Genomic DNA, 16,503 nt, shown 5'->3' on the forward strand with positions numbered 1-16,503 from the left:
CGTCGTGGCGAACTGTCGTCGGCCACTCGCTCGCTCCAGCTTGCTCGTTCGCGATGCTAAAGAGAAACTTGAGTCACTTGGCGGAAGATATGCTTGCGTTTTATGTGAAGTTCGTCCATCAGCGCCTCAATTTCAATATGTATAAAGGGCATTAAAGGGCCGTCTGCAATGGGAGTGACGTAGTATAGACCGCGGTCAAAGTTTCACTACATTGAGAAAAAGAAATAGTCAATTTTAATAAATATTTAGTTCGATACTCTCTCTGTCAACTAAACATTTACTTACCATAAATAAATATTTGTTCAGTAAAAAGAATGATTGTTAAATCAAATTAATGTTTCTTGTATCAAATAAATATGTCTTTATATTTAATAAATATTTAATTCGTGGTATTTTTTCAACTAAATATTTATTAAAATTGACTATATTTTTTCTCAGTGTAATGTTTTGAAGAGCTTGATTGACCAATTAGAAAAAAGAATTTTACAAAGTAACTAATAAAAAAACGCTTTAAAAAATTCGTAGCGTTAGTAAATTTTAAATTTTAAAACAGTAAGAAGCTTCAAGTTGCAGATATTGATCGATTACAGTCGAATATGAGGAGAACAATTGACTATGATTAGTCGATTTCTTACAGCAGGTTTACTACGCCCATTGCATTTTGGACTTAGCCATAAGAAATCGACCAATTGCAGTCGAATGTGAGAGAATAGTCGATTAGGATTGGTCAATTTTTTATAGTTTACGGCTTACTTTACAATACTATAATATAGTCCCATTATAGACGGTCCATAAAACGGTCACGTCGAATTATGTAGTCATTTACACAAATTACTAACGAGTAATAGCGAATTTGCTTACATATTCTACTAGTGTATACTACCTAAGTAGAACAACAAATTATGATATCAGAATGATGTCAAAATGACTTCAAATGATCATTAAAAGTAATTTTTCTATCATTTCCGATTCACTTTAATGTCATTTTGATGTTATCGAGACTTAATTATTCTGTTTAGGATAAAAGCTGCGCTTTACATGAAATTAGCAAAATTAAATGTAAAAGCGTATAAATATTTTAAACAATTGAATATAAAGTAATCATGTTGTGTTATTTAATAAAATATATATGTATATTTTTTCATTATCGAAGTTAATTATATTATGTCACTTCATTAGATACTTTATATAAAGTAACCTTTAATTTATAAGTACATAGTGCGATTTAATCGAATTTACTATAAAGTCTGATCTACAATGTGCTCTTTGCTTCCTATCTTTTGCTTGTTATTCCTTTTCATCTCTTACCTTTTTGCCTCTTTATATATATTCTCTTTCTTCGTTTTCTGTCGCTCGAGATAAAAGTTGACGAATTTCGAAAAAGACAAGAAACACGTACGTGATAAGAAAGACGATCATTGTCGATAAAATAATTGCAAAAAGGGAAAAAGGCAAAAGGTAAAAGGCAAGAAACAGCTAGAAAATAAAAAGCACATTACAGATTAGGCCTATTTTAAATTAACGCGCTATGTGCTCATTATCTTTGATTTTGTCCCACGGCATAGTGTCTTAAAATGGTTTTCTATGAAAAAAATTAAAGAACAAAATTTAATGGTAATTAAAAATGGCCGTATTCTTATTTGCATAATTTTTGTTGAATTTTTTAAATTTTGAACTATGACTTTTGTATAATGAAAACAACACAAGACAGGTCCATCCATGAGATTAATTAAATCTGGAAGTTTAATGGACAATATATTTGATGAAAACTGAGTGGGTGTGATCTGATAATTTAAGCTAATAATTACCCACATTTGACGACCAAATAATATTTGTAAATTGCGTATATTTTAATGTAAATCTCACTAAATTAGTCTTTTTAATTGATGTATTACAATTAACGATTATTACTGAAGAGAACCTTAACCATGGGTCGAAAGCGTTTTAATGTACTAGTTTAATATTAATAAATTTATGTTTCGCACAACAACCATCGTCGGTTCTTAAAGGCTTTTGATTAATAGTTGATTTACTTCATTACAGCCTATACAATTTTGGAATAATTATTTTAAAATTAGGATAAATGTAATCTGACTGTATTGTTCTCCGATAGATTATTTCGGGAGATAGATTATTATACAACGCGATATTACAAATGCTTTTTGTAAAAAAAGCGGTTTTTGATCAATTTGTAAAATTCTTTCTTCTAATTGGTCAATCAAACTACGCCTCAAAGTAGTGAAACTTTGACTACAGCTTATAATATTATATTGAAATAAGAATAGATTATGAATATCGGCCTAAATATTCATAATCCAGCACGTCCGAGATATACATGTTGGCCCGTATTCAGAACGCGCTTTTATCGATAAAAGCGCACTTATATCTCTGAAATTCTATAATATGCGTGACGTAAAGTATAGTATGTTAGCGCGCTAACATCGTTGTACGCGTTCTGAATACGGGCCATAATCGCTATGTGTGACAATCTTCACGTAAAATTTCGATGAGTGAAAAATGAAACGTGAAAAGTGTCACGTGAAATTTCATTGATTTCCTGGCGGCGAAACGGTTAGCACGCGGCGTCGCTCGGCGCTTGTGCTGCGCACATTTAAGCTCGTTCTATATTATTATATTGCGACGTAGCGTCGCAAGCGTTGCGGTCCAATCAACGTCAAGCTAGCTCGACTTTGATTGGACCGCACGCTTGCGACGCTGCGACTAATAATGTAAAACCAGCTTTACGTACTACGTCACACCCTACGCGTCGTAGGTACGTCGCGCCACGCGGTGTTTACGAAAACAGTCGCCGCGCTATCAAAATGGCTTGCAGAGTCGGTAGTCTGATACGGGCTTTAATCAAGTCGTTCAAGTTGGCTGTTGGTCAACTTCACCGATTATGACTTAAGATCGCTTAAAACTTCTGACTTGCGGCTTATTGTAGGAGGCCCATTAGCGCTATCCGTATCCTATTCTTAGGTTTGTTCGCGTCGCATGCTCTAACATTCAATATGCTCCTATCATAGCTCCTACTCACTCCAATGCGCTCATTAAGCCCAACGTCCACGATACTAGAAATCGGTCCGAGATCTCGGACAGAGAAAAAATTAACAAATCGCATTTGAACAATTTGATCACATGACCATTGCGATTGGTCAATTCTTTCTTCATCCGAGGTCTCGGACCGATTTCTAGCATCGTGGACACAAGGCTTTAGAGTGAGTAGGAACTATGGCAAGAGCATGTTGGAGCATGTTGGAGCATGCGTCGCGAACAAACCTCTTGTTTTACGTCTAATAAACGATGAAGATAGAATGACACAATTAATAGTTCTAAGAGGTTCCGCACCAATAAAAGCGAACAGGGAACAGAGAACAGTTCTTTTTATTGTGCGAAGCCCTTAATAGTGTCTCTCCGAACGTACCCAAAATGATACATCATGCGTGAAACGGAACGCACTCTAGGACACTCGGGTGAGGTTTCCGAACGCAGCTTTAGTCCATTGCCTAATGGAGTTTGCGAATTGTGTGATTGAATAACGGAATGCAGTGATGTATCGTGATTACATTTGTGTCTCACGAAATTTTACACGCTCGAGTGTGTGAGTATTACGAGCGTGTTTTGAGCATTACATTTTCGGATGATTCGCTCGGTTCAGTTGGTTGTCAACAGTCGGCGTCAACTGCGTTCTGGTTGCGCGGGAAAAGTGCCGCGCAAATTAAGTACCGCGCGATCATTATTCGTAGGTCGAGCGTCATCACGTCGAGGAAGTCCAACGAAACTGATAAACCGGATAGCCTGAGAGAAAGTCGTGAGTGCGATTGATATATTTTCATATTGCGTATATAAAACTATCACCTATTCCTTTTTTATTGGATTGTGTATTCGAATATTTCAGAAAATAATGACAAAAAGAGCGTCGAATCGAGGGAATTCAACGAATTCGGGCAACTTGGAAGGGGAGGAGAGAGGCTTAGGAGAGGTAATCAGGCTCCGGTGAAGCAACCTTGGGGTGGGTATAATTATGTGAAGAGAGATCATTTTCAGAAAATTATATAATTACAAGTTTGTTTGCGTTGCATGCTTCAACGTACTCGTATGATAACTTCTATCATTCCAACGAGCGCGTTGGAGTGAGTAAGAGCAAGATAATGGTATTTTGAGTATAGGGTAACTGTCCCAATTACTGTGCCTGTCCCTATTAGTGTGTGCTTTTGTATTTCGATGAGTCATAAAAAAACTAGCATAAATAAATAAGAAAAAATATTTTTTTTTGTTATCAAGTTAAATTATTAATGCATATGATACCGAAGATAATATTTTATTTTTTGAGTATTAAAGTATTTTAAATATTTTTCGAAAGATATAAAGAATTTATATGACTAGTAATACGTACCGCAAGATTTTAAACTTATCCCTATTAATGTGTCCTGTATTGGAGCTGAGAACGTTGTATTATGAGTGTACTTTGAAATAAATATAATTGAAATTATGCTTTATGTAATATTAACATAAACAATTAGCTTAAATTTATTACCTGTTTTAGTAATTATATGTTAAAATGAGTCAAATGTGGATAGGCACACAAATTGGGGGCATATTAATAGGGCCATCGCCGCTAAAAGGACTCACTAATAGGGACAAAAACATGTTTTCTATTTTTGTCAAAAGCATTATAAAGTATTAACATTTTTTAGATTAAAGAAATATTATAAGAAAAAGCAGAAGTTGAAAAATCGATATTGATTGCAAGCAGATAAAATTAAAGCTACAATATTTAATAATTAATTCAGTAATAAGCAAATTGGCCAAAAGGCACATTAATAGGGACAGTTACCCTAGTAACTACAATTTGTACCTATCTATCTGAGTCGGCCATTCTCGAACTTTAATTGTTCATATTAAATGTGTTAACAAAAAATCGACCTGTTTCTGAATGTGTAAACGAAAATCGGTCGATTGGTGTTATTTTAAACACCAATTTATTTCTTTTGAATTCAATAACACACTTTTTGTAACGTAAAGTTGGACCATCAGCATCTATTTGTTAATAACTTTTTAACTAAGGATGTGTAAAAGTTAAGTATCTAATTGAAAGACAAAACATTTGATACGCAAAAATAAATTTGTTGCGTAAGAATTAGCTTTTAAAACATTGATTAATGAACATTTAAATATTGCTTTAACTTGAATCTTATTTTTGTTATAGAATCATCATAACTTCATTGCTGATAACTTCACCCGTTGCGCATCAGGTCGGTGAGTGAGAAAAAGTTTTATATTAAGATAATGGATCTATGAAAGAGAAAACATTTATTCGACAAATATGCATATATATATATATATATATAAATATATATATACACCCACATATATAACATATCTCACATAGATCTGTTGCCTAAATATTTAATCCTGAATACACTATCATTAGTTGATTTACTTTACAAAGATGTATGTAGAGCTCATAAAAAATTAGAGCTTGTTTCATCATCGTTTATATTGCATTAAATATCACTTCAGAACATTACGCGGATATGATATATTAATATCTAATTCTTTCTTTGTGAGCTGTCAAAATACCTTATGCTGAAAGTTAGGAGCTTCATACAATCAAAAACACATCTAATGTAAAAATTATTTCTAATACGTAACGATCTGACAATATATAATTAAATATAATATAATTTATCATGTCTTACAATCATTGTCAGATGAAATATATACTGATTTACTATGATTAACAGTAAGGTAACCAGACCTTATATTTCTGTTAATTTTGCGTAATTAAAAAAACGGAGAAATCAGCGAACAATCAAATACTGGTGTTATATTTAGAATAAAAGTCGGAACATTTAGTGTAGAAGTTGGAAAATATGTTTAAATTTCATAATTATTGAAATACAGAAAATATACAACAAATAAATTGTCGCAATTAATATACATATAGTTGAATTATATGACTTATTTTATTTTTTCGTTTAAAAACTCATAGATAAATACATATTACTGTCGTTTTAGTGGCAAACTTTCAGTTCAAATTTTCGAGGAACATGTCGGCTGCATCACGTGCTCGCTACGATTATAAATAGAACTAAACAGTCATTTCGAATTAAGTCTCGTCGTGAGAGAGGTCAGTGCTGCCTCCAAAAATTGCGGAGAAAATTAAATTCGTGTGCGTAATATAATTTCCGATTCCGTAGCTAATCAAATTATATAATTACAGTTTCGATAAATATTGGCGCCTAACGATCGTTTTGCGCGTTTCGAAGATGGAGTATTACAGTGATTCAGAAGAGGTCAGTAGCAAAATTCTCTACGGTGACGTTTTGATACATTTGGCACTGGTCACATCGTGTGAAGAAACAACTCAACCCAAGCTCAAACTTATAATAAAGCTTTTGTTAATCTGGTCGCGTGTCTTGTGCATTTCTCGTTTTATTATTTTTATTGTTTCCATTAACGCGTACTTGCCTATACATGTTCCTCACTTTTTATAAGTATTAAATATTTTCTTGTTAAGTATCCTTAACATATAACCCACAGGGTGTTAGAAAAAAACCATTCAGCATTTATATGGTAGACAGTATATATACATCGTACTGATTCAGTAAAAAAGCCTTAGTGAATATAAATCGAAAACTTAATCATTTCTAAGATATAAACAATTTTGTATATTAACTGTATCATTACTGATTTATTGGTTTCTACATACCGTATATGACGTGAAGATTGCCTCAGTGTTTACAAACTGCGTTCTGATTCAATTTTTATACGTACTTTATAAAGAAAAATTTCACTGCGAGTCAGTAAATTGACATTAACTGGTCATTACAATTGGATGGGTATTATGGAGATGATCTCATTAGACCTATAATTCTCCCAAATAGGTTATCAGTGTGCTACTTATCTCAATTTCTCTCTTTCACGTCGTATGCAACAAGTAGAAGAGACAATAAGAGTTAGTTATGATACTAACACACAAAATTGTTTATATCTCAGAAATGGTTAAGCTTTCGACTTATGTTTACTAAGGCTTTTTACTCAGTATGGTGTGTACTATCTATTATATAAATGCTGAATAGTTTTTCTTTGAATATCCTGTTTTTGTAGTTTTACACTTTTTTATAAAAATAGAAAAGAGTTCTCTCCGCATTTTAACGAATCTTGAAAATATAACTTTAGTTACATGGCATTTGATAAGAATATATGTCTAAATATAATAAACGTTTTTATCAAATGTTATTTATACAAAGATATGGTTTCAAGAATTTTTATTAAATTAATAATTGTTTTATATATAAATATAAAGCTGAAGGACCAGATGTAACTATTACTGTCTGACCATGTCCTGTCTTTATCACTTTAATTCTTCAACGTTTTCCGCTATGTTTTCTTTCCATTGAATCTTCTATTATACTAGCAAAATCTCTTCTCCTTTTTTTTGTTTATAAAATCTAAAACTTTGATATTGGCACAAAAGAACATACGATTTACAGCAAATCGTTTAAAGCAAATGTAGTTTTACGTAATTTTTTTTATCACTAATTCATGTAGGTATACGTTCATTTCCAAAAAAGTATTATTTAATTTATTCACTTTTCTTTAACTGTGGGTAATTTTTCAAATGATCGTCAAAGGTAATGTCCATGAAATGGATTCAAAAGCGGCGATTAGTTGCCGCGAGAGTTCCGGACTTGTGACGAACGTGGCTGAAAATAACGACTGTTGACCAGAAATAACTGAAAAAGTGAGAAAGAGAGAGAGAGAGAAAGATATTCGCCGCGATTTCCGCATATGTCGTGGTATGATTGAGTTGTTATATACTCATTTGTTATTCTAACAGACTCTGATATATTGCCGATATTTTGGTTGCCAGAAATCGAAAACATTGCGGGATGAAATTCCGAAACAGGGCAATCGACGTGTAATACGGCGAAATACAAATTCTAAGTTGGGATTACTAACAACTAAGGAATGTAAACAAGTTTTCGATTAACGCAGTTTGATAAGTCGAGGATATTTCCTGGTATTCCGTTTTTAACCGACAGTGTATGTTAATGGCATGTTCTATTTTATCCAGATCGATCGTTAAGGTAACCTACTTTCTTTAATCCTTTGCCTATTGACTTGTAAGTCTTATACATACATATAGTTATTTTTATTTATTATTAAATTAATACACATACAGTCTTCCATATTTTTAATATAATGAAGAAGGTTCTGCATTTCGTTAATACTTATTTTGTCAAATACAATGAGGGTGGCCAATCATTTAGATATTACCTTTTACAAGTTAATTTGAAGAGAAATTGTTTAAAATTATTTCGAGGAGTGTCTTTAAAATTTTCGCAAACACCAAATGTCGTACTTTAAACTGTCAAGCAGGAAAGAAAGATATCGTGTCGAACGAGGTCACGTCTGGCGTCCGACCAAGGCTACGGGCAAATAAATTACAACTTTTCTTATATTCGATGACTCGATCTACATCTTCTTTTACAACAGAATTTGATGATTAACATCTTCTCCATGGATTCTTAAAATATAATTTTGCCTCATTATAATGTAAGAAGAATCTTCTTTACGATATTAATAATTAAATTATTATATTAATAATTCATTTAAATATTGATATAATAAAGAAATAATTATGATATAATAATATTTCTTTATTATATTAATAATTAAATGAATATTACTACATTGTTTTGTATTTCCATAGATAACTTATTGGAAAGTTTAGAAATGTTTAATGCCATAATATAATATTGTCGAGATTTTTTCAATCGATTTTCCTTTAAACACGAAATATAACACAAAATACTAAAACAAAAAAATTAAAATATATTTTTATTTTTATTTTAATATTTGTTACTTTAACATTTGTTATTTTAGTATTAATTATTTTATTTCTTGTTTTTATCGTTATTATATTATCAATTGTGTATTTGCAATATTATGTATAGCTGTAATTTTAAAAAAATTAATGTTCATTATATTATATTGTTAATGTTAATTGTTTAAACTTTTGAATATTTTAAGTAATAAATTTTTTTGCCTATAAAAGATAACTTGAAAAATTTATTGCACAAGTTGCATTGTTTTTATTAATATTCAAATTTCTCACAGACTTTAGAGTATAAAACCGATACATTTAATTAAAAGAAAATAATATGAATAGATAAGTTATTCTTTGTTGTTAAAAATGTTCAAATTTAGATTGAATATGGTTATACAATGACATGTTTGTAAAAAAACGAATAATTCAGAACCTCTCTCTCTCTCTCTCTCTCTCTCTCTCTCTCTCTCTCCTTTTTTGTGACGTGTTAAGAACTCTATATTTTTTGGAAGAGAAAATTCTTTAATTAAGTCGAAATTTAAAGAATGAATTGGAAGCAGAAGAGAATGTGGTTGTAGAGGTGGAATCGTTAATCGTATGAATACGCGACTGTGACTAATACAGGAGACAGAAACGAGTGCCAACACTTCTAGATTGTGACGAAGAAAAGATTTGAATACCAACGTCTTATTTGACGCCCACGTTTCGTTTCGGTCAATGGCGTGCATTCACGTTGACGCACGTGCGAAAGTTTTACGCGTGATCTTTCATCGTATATGTATATACTTGGTATATACAATAAAATACTCCAAACATGAAATTAAATTAACTTTAAATATATTCATTATGTTTAATTGTAAAATTGTATTTATTGTGTCTGATTTGACATACATAAAGTACTTGATGATAAATTAAACACAAAATTAAAAAATAAATAACAATTATACAGTGTTAAATGAATTAATATAGATAAAGTTTTAAATTTTGAAATAATAATTAATGATAAACGAATATCTAAATCGTTGACTATCTTTTTTGCTCTGAGATGGCTCTTTTTGCCTACAAATCGATTGCCTGCAACGTCATTTGTCTACATCACTTTTTGCCGACAGTTCATTGCCGCATAAAAATTATTGCTTACAGCTCGATTGCCTACATGCACTTTTGCACACAAATAAAATTTTCGGAGACGAAATCACATTTGCCTATATTTGAAGAGCAGAATTCCAAAATGCATTTTGTCCAAAATTTCATTTTTTTAGTTAGAAATGGCGTAGTGTTCAGTATTGAAAGACTCATATTATAAGCTACTCTGAGATGCTCAGAGGCATTTTTTCATCGTTAATTTATATGCTGATGAAAAAACATAGACATTTCGAAGTGCATTATGTTTTTTTAACTAGAAACAAATAAAATGCATTTGTTTAATATTTTTAGCAATTGTTTAGCAATTTTGTTTAATATTTCACACTCTACTGATTGGCATATTATTTTCTATAAAGTGCGTAATTTTCTTGTATACGGAGTTTCTTTCTTTCTTATTTTCTGAAAATTACAAATTTTGGACAAAACGAATTTTGAAAGTCTGCTCCTCATTTATTATTGTCCACAGCTCGATTGCCTACATGTACTATTCTCTGCTTTGGAAACATGAGTTTTCTGCTTTAAAAATACGAATTTTTACAAATTCTGTTTTAAAACACAAATTTTCTGTTTTAAAAACACAAATTCTCACAAATTCTGTTTTAAAACACAAATTTTCTGCTTTAAACACACGAATTCTCTGTTTTAAAACAAATTCTCTGCTTTAAAACACAAATACTCTGCTTTAAAAATATAGTTAAACGGAATCCCTCTTTTGCTTTTATCTCTCTTTAAAATTCCGTCCGTACTATTGTTGTAAACTGCATAATGATTATTATTTTTAAAGATTGAATTAGAATTATAATAAAATTGTAAAATTGTAAAATTGATATAAATATGAGTATTATATTAATTTTTTTAAATTACAAAAAAAACTCTCTCTTCTCTCTCTAGAATCTTCGATAAAGTTTGCATTAATTTTGGATATGTATCCTCCAATTTATGTGTTATTAAATTATGCTTCAAGCTATTTATAACGCTAAGTACACGTATGCGTACTTCGATTTTAACATATAAATTTTTTAAAATTAGCAATTAGATTTTAGTTAACATATTCTTATATTACTCTGCAGATATGATTGTGCGAAAGGCTTTATTAATTTCGGATTACTGCGTACTAAACTAGGCTATGTAATGCAGGAAATGAGCTTGGTCATTCGAGTGATTTTATGACTTTAATTTGGCTTCAGTTATGTAAGTCTGTCAACATAGATTCGCCTAATTACTTCGAAATCTGGTGTGAGGTGCCAAAAATGAACGTATACGTGAACCTCATCACAGTGGGTGGAAAATTACTTTTATATACAGAAAACTCTGAATGCCCGTTACATTCTATAAACAACATCGTGTTCAACTTTGCGATGTCTCCATGATTTCTAAGAGAAAACAATTCTGTAAACTCCATAAAGTTCTACTGAAGAAATAAACTGCATATAAAAAATAACTTTTAGCAGCAAACAGAAAGGCCTAGTAATGTCAGGAAAATTTATTTCTTTGATGTACTTATGAAGATACTTTATCTTTTTATTTAAACATCACTACTATAAGTTTTAACTTTTGTGATTGAAGTTCAGATAAATGTCCCCTCATTTCTTACGGATAGCACATAGTAGACCTCTAATTTCGTGTGTTGTTCTAGACTGACCTAGACTATATTTTTGTTGTTTCTGTTGATTATGATTTATTGCATTCTTGATGCGACCTTTTTTCATCGATTGACAAGAAGCTAGAATTCTCGGACGGGTCGTTGCCACATGGAGGGTCACCGGTAGGATAATTTATAGATTCCACCACGCACATACGCGACGAACGTTATATATACGGCCTCTGGAATTTTAAATAGTATATTTATAACTCCGAGTCTAAGTTTGTCCTAAAGATTTCAGTCACAGATATCGTACTAAATCTGAGTTCTTTCATTCCATCCAGTTCTTCCTCGATTTACAAGTAGGCGAAAGAAAAGGAATTATTAAGAAAGTTTTCTTATTTCAAACTTTAAAATTTAAAAGTTTTTTGCTTTAAACTGTAAACTTTAATAATATGTCTCTTCAATATTGTTTTCTTCAAAATCGACGAAGTTATAAGCATAGTTAACACCATAAGTTATAAGCGCTTGAATCAAGTATCAAGTAATTTAAACAAAGATTGTTTAATGTAATTAAGAAAGCTACAATTTAAAGAGAAAGCGAAAATCTAAAAGCAAATGTCTTTTTTAACGAAAGATGTATAATTCTAGAATAACTTAAGAATGTAAGATTAATAGACTTATTAGAACATGAAATCTTTAATTAAAACTAATTTTTATCAAAATCTTTTTTCTCGAAAATTTTTTAATTAATGCCTGTAATATCTCCATGATGAATTGGCTTAAAAACTCCGCCAAAATATAAAATATTATTAGAAAAGCATTTTTTAAATTAATGAAATGTTTCTTAAGGAATGAATTCCATTACGGGTTTATATATTTACATTCTTGAACTTGTATTACAACTACAAGGGTATCATTGACGTACTTGCACGCGCGTACGTTGGTTGATGAGAGCGGAAAACGGATCTAATTCCGGAGTATGTTTCAGAAGTAATGAAAATGCAACGTCATAAACGTCATCTTCTTGAAGCTCCTTTTATGGATGATCATCACGGCGGTGTTTGCGATGTTTGCGTGGCGTTTCTCGCGAAATGAATATTTACACAAAATTGCATTCTAAGTTAAATTCTCACGAGAGTCCCGAATATAAGTAATATTGCTTAAATAATGTTATTATTAATTTTTTTTAAATTATAGCTCTCGAACTATATCAATGACAGTTTCAAACTTCTTTCTTTTTCTCTTTTTGTGTCTTCGACGCTAGATAATAAAATTGAAAAGTTTTATTTACGGAAAGAATGGTTTTGCTAAAGTATCTACAAATTTAGCCACGTATAGTTCTAAAAATAATTTTATTGGACTATCGAAATAATTATTTAAAATAATTATGTCGGAGATTCAAGCATGACGATAATGCTGCAAAAAGTGTTGATATTTTAGCACCTAAATTGAGCGCTCTTATATAATTATTTTAATGATCTAATTAAATTATTTTCAGGTCTCTGTGTATCTAGCTAAATTTTTTAATACTTTAATAAAATTGTTCCTTCTATGTTGCAATGAATATTGCTACGTGCTAAATAGAAACGCAACTTGCCATGATAATGAAGTAGCTTTGTAATGGATAAAGCAGTGAATATACACACGCACGACGGAGAATCTACAAATCTAACGGATCCTCTCTCTTAGATAAATTAAGATCACGTGAGATATTTGTAAGGTGTTTTATCGATGTGAACTCTGCCTCGTGCCTTCGCGATTTACGCACATTCGAGCTCGTGCGATCCAGCTCGTATATCGTTCGTTTGTCAGTGACAAATTGTCGTCGGTCAAAAGTTAATTTAGGAGATTAAATTCGGGTTGTGCTGCGTTGTGTGAGTACACGTTGTACTCGTCGCCCTCTAGACATGTATACTCAAGTTTCCTGAATGGTCATGCGATCGTTATATGAAGGCCGCTAATTTCGGGAGATGTGCACGCGATTCGATATAATTGCATTGCCAATTGATTTGTGGCTCTTTTGCAACAGCGATGCTTTTATAAATTTCTTTGTATATCATAATTCTAGGTTTGCAGACCATTATAATGGATAAAAAAATAAGTCAATTTCAGGATTTCTTTTTTGGAAATTAGAAATAAATATTTTACTGTTGAAGACTTATCTTAAAAAAATATTTTTATTACTACTACTATTTATTAGTATTATTATTTTTATTACTTACTACTTTTTTTATTTATGGAAATGGTTTGAATATTCAAGTTAAATAAACAAAAATACATTTTATATAGAATTTTTTATGCCTAATAAAAATTAAATATATGTATATATGTTTAAAAAAATATTTTTCTGTGTTTGTTAACGCACTAAATTTTGGAATTATGATTTCCACAAATGATTAGTAAGTGAAATTTATAGCAGATATAGCGTGACATTCTTGGAATTGTTAACATACCCGTTTTTCGCGAATTATATCGTATCAATCGTTTATTCCGTAAACAAACTGTTCCGTTTGCGATCTGATTCCCGAAAGCAGAATACAACATGAATGAATCTACGTTTGCGATTGATGAATTATCATTTCCGGAGTATGCAGAAGGCCGTCTGGCAACCAATCAAGAGTCTGGGAATCGGCTCGGAAACATGGCAAATATTTCAGACTGCGCCGAAATATTCCACAGCAGGGTGGGAGCCCTTGGGACGCCGTCGGTTTCTTATAAAAAGAGCCGCGCAGCATCGCGACATCGTCGTATTCGTGTCGGCAGTGCCGAGTGAACTTGATATCGGAGTACCGGAAGTGAAAATAGAGGGTGTCGGTTCAAGATAGTTTCTATAACTTGGGCGAAACACGCATCTTCTTTATTTTACTTCGAGTATTATTTTCTTGTGACTTTGGATTTAATCGCGATACTATAATGTCTTCGACTATGATGTATGTGAGTATTATTGAAACGTCTTCTTCGAGATTACATCATTCTTTGGAAACAAATTAGCAATAGCATTCTGAAATAACTTGAAATTATTTGAGTTTCTTGAAGGAAAATTTCTAGATAGGATTAATTATAAGAATATATATAATTTATAATTTTTTACAAATAATAAAAAATAATTGAAAATTAAGATAAGAGATATTGATGATATGGATTGGAGATGGATAACATTACTTTAATACATTTTTACTGAATCATATTTTGTATAATTATTTTAACAAATTTAGTAAAACGTGGTATTTGTAATATTAATATTTGACAAGAGTATATATTTATAACAAATTCCTATATAAATTTGTTGATTTATTAATTGAATTTATCCATGTCTCGTTATTAGCTGGGAACATTTTGAAAAGATCAATTCAAATTTAATTTTTCCTTAAAATACAAAGGATTTTAATTCAAATTCAATTTTGCTTCTTCCGATGCGAATGAATGTATGAGTATGTGAGTGAATGTAACTACACACGCGACTGTGAAAATCTGTCAAGGTGCCATTGAGACGTCATTTATGGTCAGGGTCAATCCTTAGGCTCAGTTTGGCAAACTCCCAGAAATTCTTGTCTCATAAGGTGCCGAATAACTCAACTCCGTGCAATTTTCATCGAAGCATCTTCAGTCTACGAATTTTTAGAATATAAAATTTATCTCTCTTCATTTTCAAACTCTACGCATAATACTTTGCTTGTACAAACAATTTATATTCCACGAAATAAAATATTTCTTGATTTATTTTTGTCTTAATGAACTAATAATGAATTAATAATTAATTTGTCTCCCTGCCTTTGAAGGAATCTTTGGGAGCCAAGGTTGCTATGTTCAACCAATATGCTGACAAACATAAAGACAAGCAGAGCAAAAATCCGTTCAGTTCTGGTTTGGACATCGAAAAGCCGAAATTCTCGAAAGAAGAATATGGCAGGTATGTGAAATTTAAAGTTTTGTCATTATTTTATATTTTAATGATATTTATAATAAATTTATGATAATGATGTAACTGCTTTATATTAATTTATAGTTAGTTAATTAACTATATTTTATTATTCAATTGTTTTTATCATTATTAGACCAGAAGCAGGTTCTTTATCCGATTTGCGCGGTCGCAAAGCGAACGCTCATGTCTTGAAAGAAATTTTGGAGCTTTGCGAAATTATTAGCCACGAAGGCACACCCTGTCGGGATCAACCTGACGTAATCGCCATTACATTCGGCGATATCTTTAACATTTACACAAATATTAGCAACAAATGTGTTGGATTGTTGCTGAGAGCGAGGAAACAGAAGTTTTTAGAATTCGAAGGCGAATGTCTTTTTCAGGTAAATGGATTAATAATATTTCCAACATTTAAATGCTTTCTCATTAAATTGAGAAAAATCATTTAGTTATGAATGGTTTTGCAAAGATTAAATTTGACAAAAATTGATAATTAATTTATTGTTTTTAATATTGTTGTATTACTCATTACTCTGTATTATATACATAAATTTAATTTTCCTAGAGAAGAGACGATGATGTACCAATATTTCTAATCAAACCCATCGAAGATATTCGTAAAGAATATAATCAACGACTTGAGGAAATCCGAAACATTGAACTGGATAGTTAAATTATCACTGTTTCTATTAATGTTACCATCAAATGACATTCGTGATTGTTGTAAACAAAGGATCCAGTTTGACCTGTATTTATTCATTTATATTTCACAGAAAGTAACACGGATGACCAGTATAATATGTAATAATTTGTATTCAATTCGTCGGTTCTGTATATTGAGAATGAATGAATGCGGATCGGTGTAAATATTTTCGCGAGTGGCGCATGTGAGATATTTTAATGTGACATAATGTAGAACGATTAGCGATTAATACAATTTTTATAGAAATATTTTACTGAAACTGTTAATTATGTAAATATCTGGCGCAAAAAATAAATAATTGATATCTC

At 31.1% G+C, this 16,503-nt stretch overlaps 1 protein-coding gene across 2 annotated transcripts; it reads left to right on the top strand.

Annotated features, from left to right (window-relative positions):
* The first annotated feature begins 6,122 nt into the window (after nt 1-6,122).
* On the top strand, nt 6,123-16,503 carry LOC108765564 (actin-binding Rho-activating protein). 2 transcript variants are annotated; one of them, XM_018514331.1, is made up of 4 exons: nt 6,123-6,299; nt 15,350-15,480; nt 15,626-15,875; nt 16,058-16,503. In XM_018514331.1, exons 1-4 carry the CDS (start codon nt 6,273-6,275, stop codon nt 16,163-16,165), a joined length of 516 nt encoding a protein of 171 aa, XP_018369833.1. In that variant the 5' UTR covers nt 6,123-6,272; the 3' UTR covers nt 16,166-16,503. The 2 variants fall into 2 exon arrangements, with proteins under 2 accessions (XP_018369833.1, XP_018369834.1); XM_018514332.1 differs by lacking the exon at nt 6,123-6,299 and adding an exon at nt 14,326-14,504.

This window comes from Trachymyrmex cornetzi, unplaced genomic scaffold, assembly GCF_001594075.2.
Source record: "Trachymyrmex cornetzi isolate Tcor2-1 unplaced genomic scaffold, Tcor1.1 scaffold5, whole genome shotgun sequence".
Classification (NCBI taxonomy): Eukaryota; Metazoa; Arthropoda; class Insecta; order Hymenoptera; family Formicidae; genus Trachymyrmex; species Trachymyrmex cornetzi.

Bases quoted from the DNA above. Each gene is read 5' to 3' on its own strand.
- LOC108765564 (XM_018514331.1), top strand. From the start codon at position 6,273: ATGGAGTATTACAGTGATTCAGAAGAG. The intron at 6,300-15,349 runs GTCAGTAGCAAA...CTGCCTTTGAAG, and splicing joins ATTACAGTGATTCAGAAGAG to GAATCTTTGGGAGCCAAGGT. The intron at 15,876-16,057 runs GTAAATGGATTA...TAATTTTCCTAG, and splicing joins AAGGCGAATGTCTTTTTCAG to AGAAGAGACGATGATGTACC.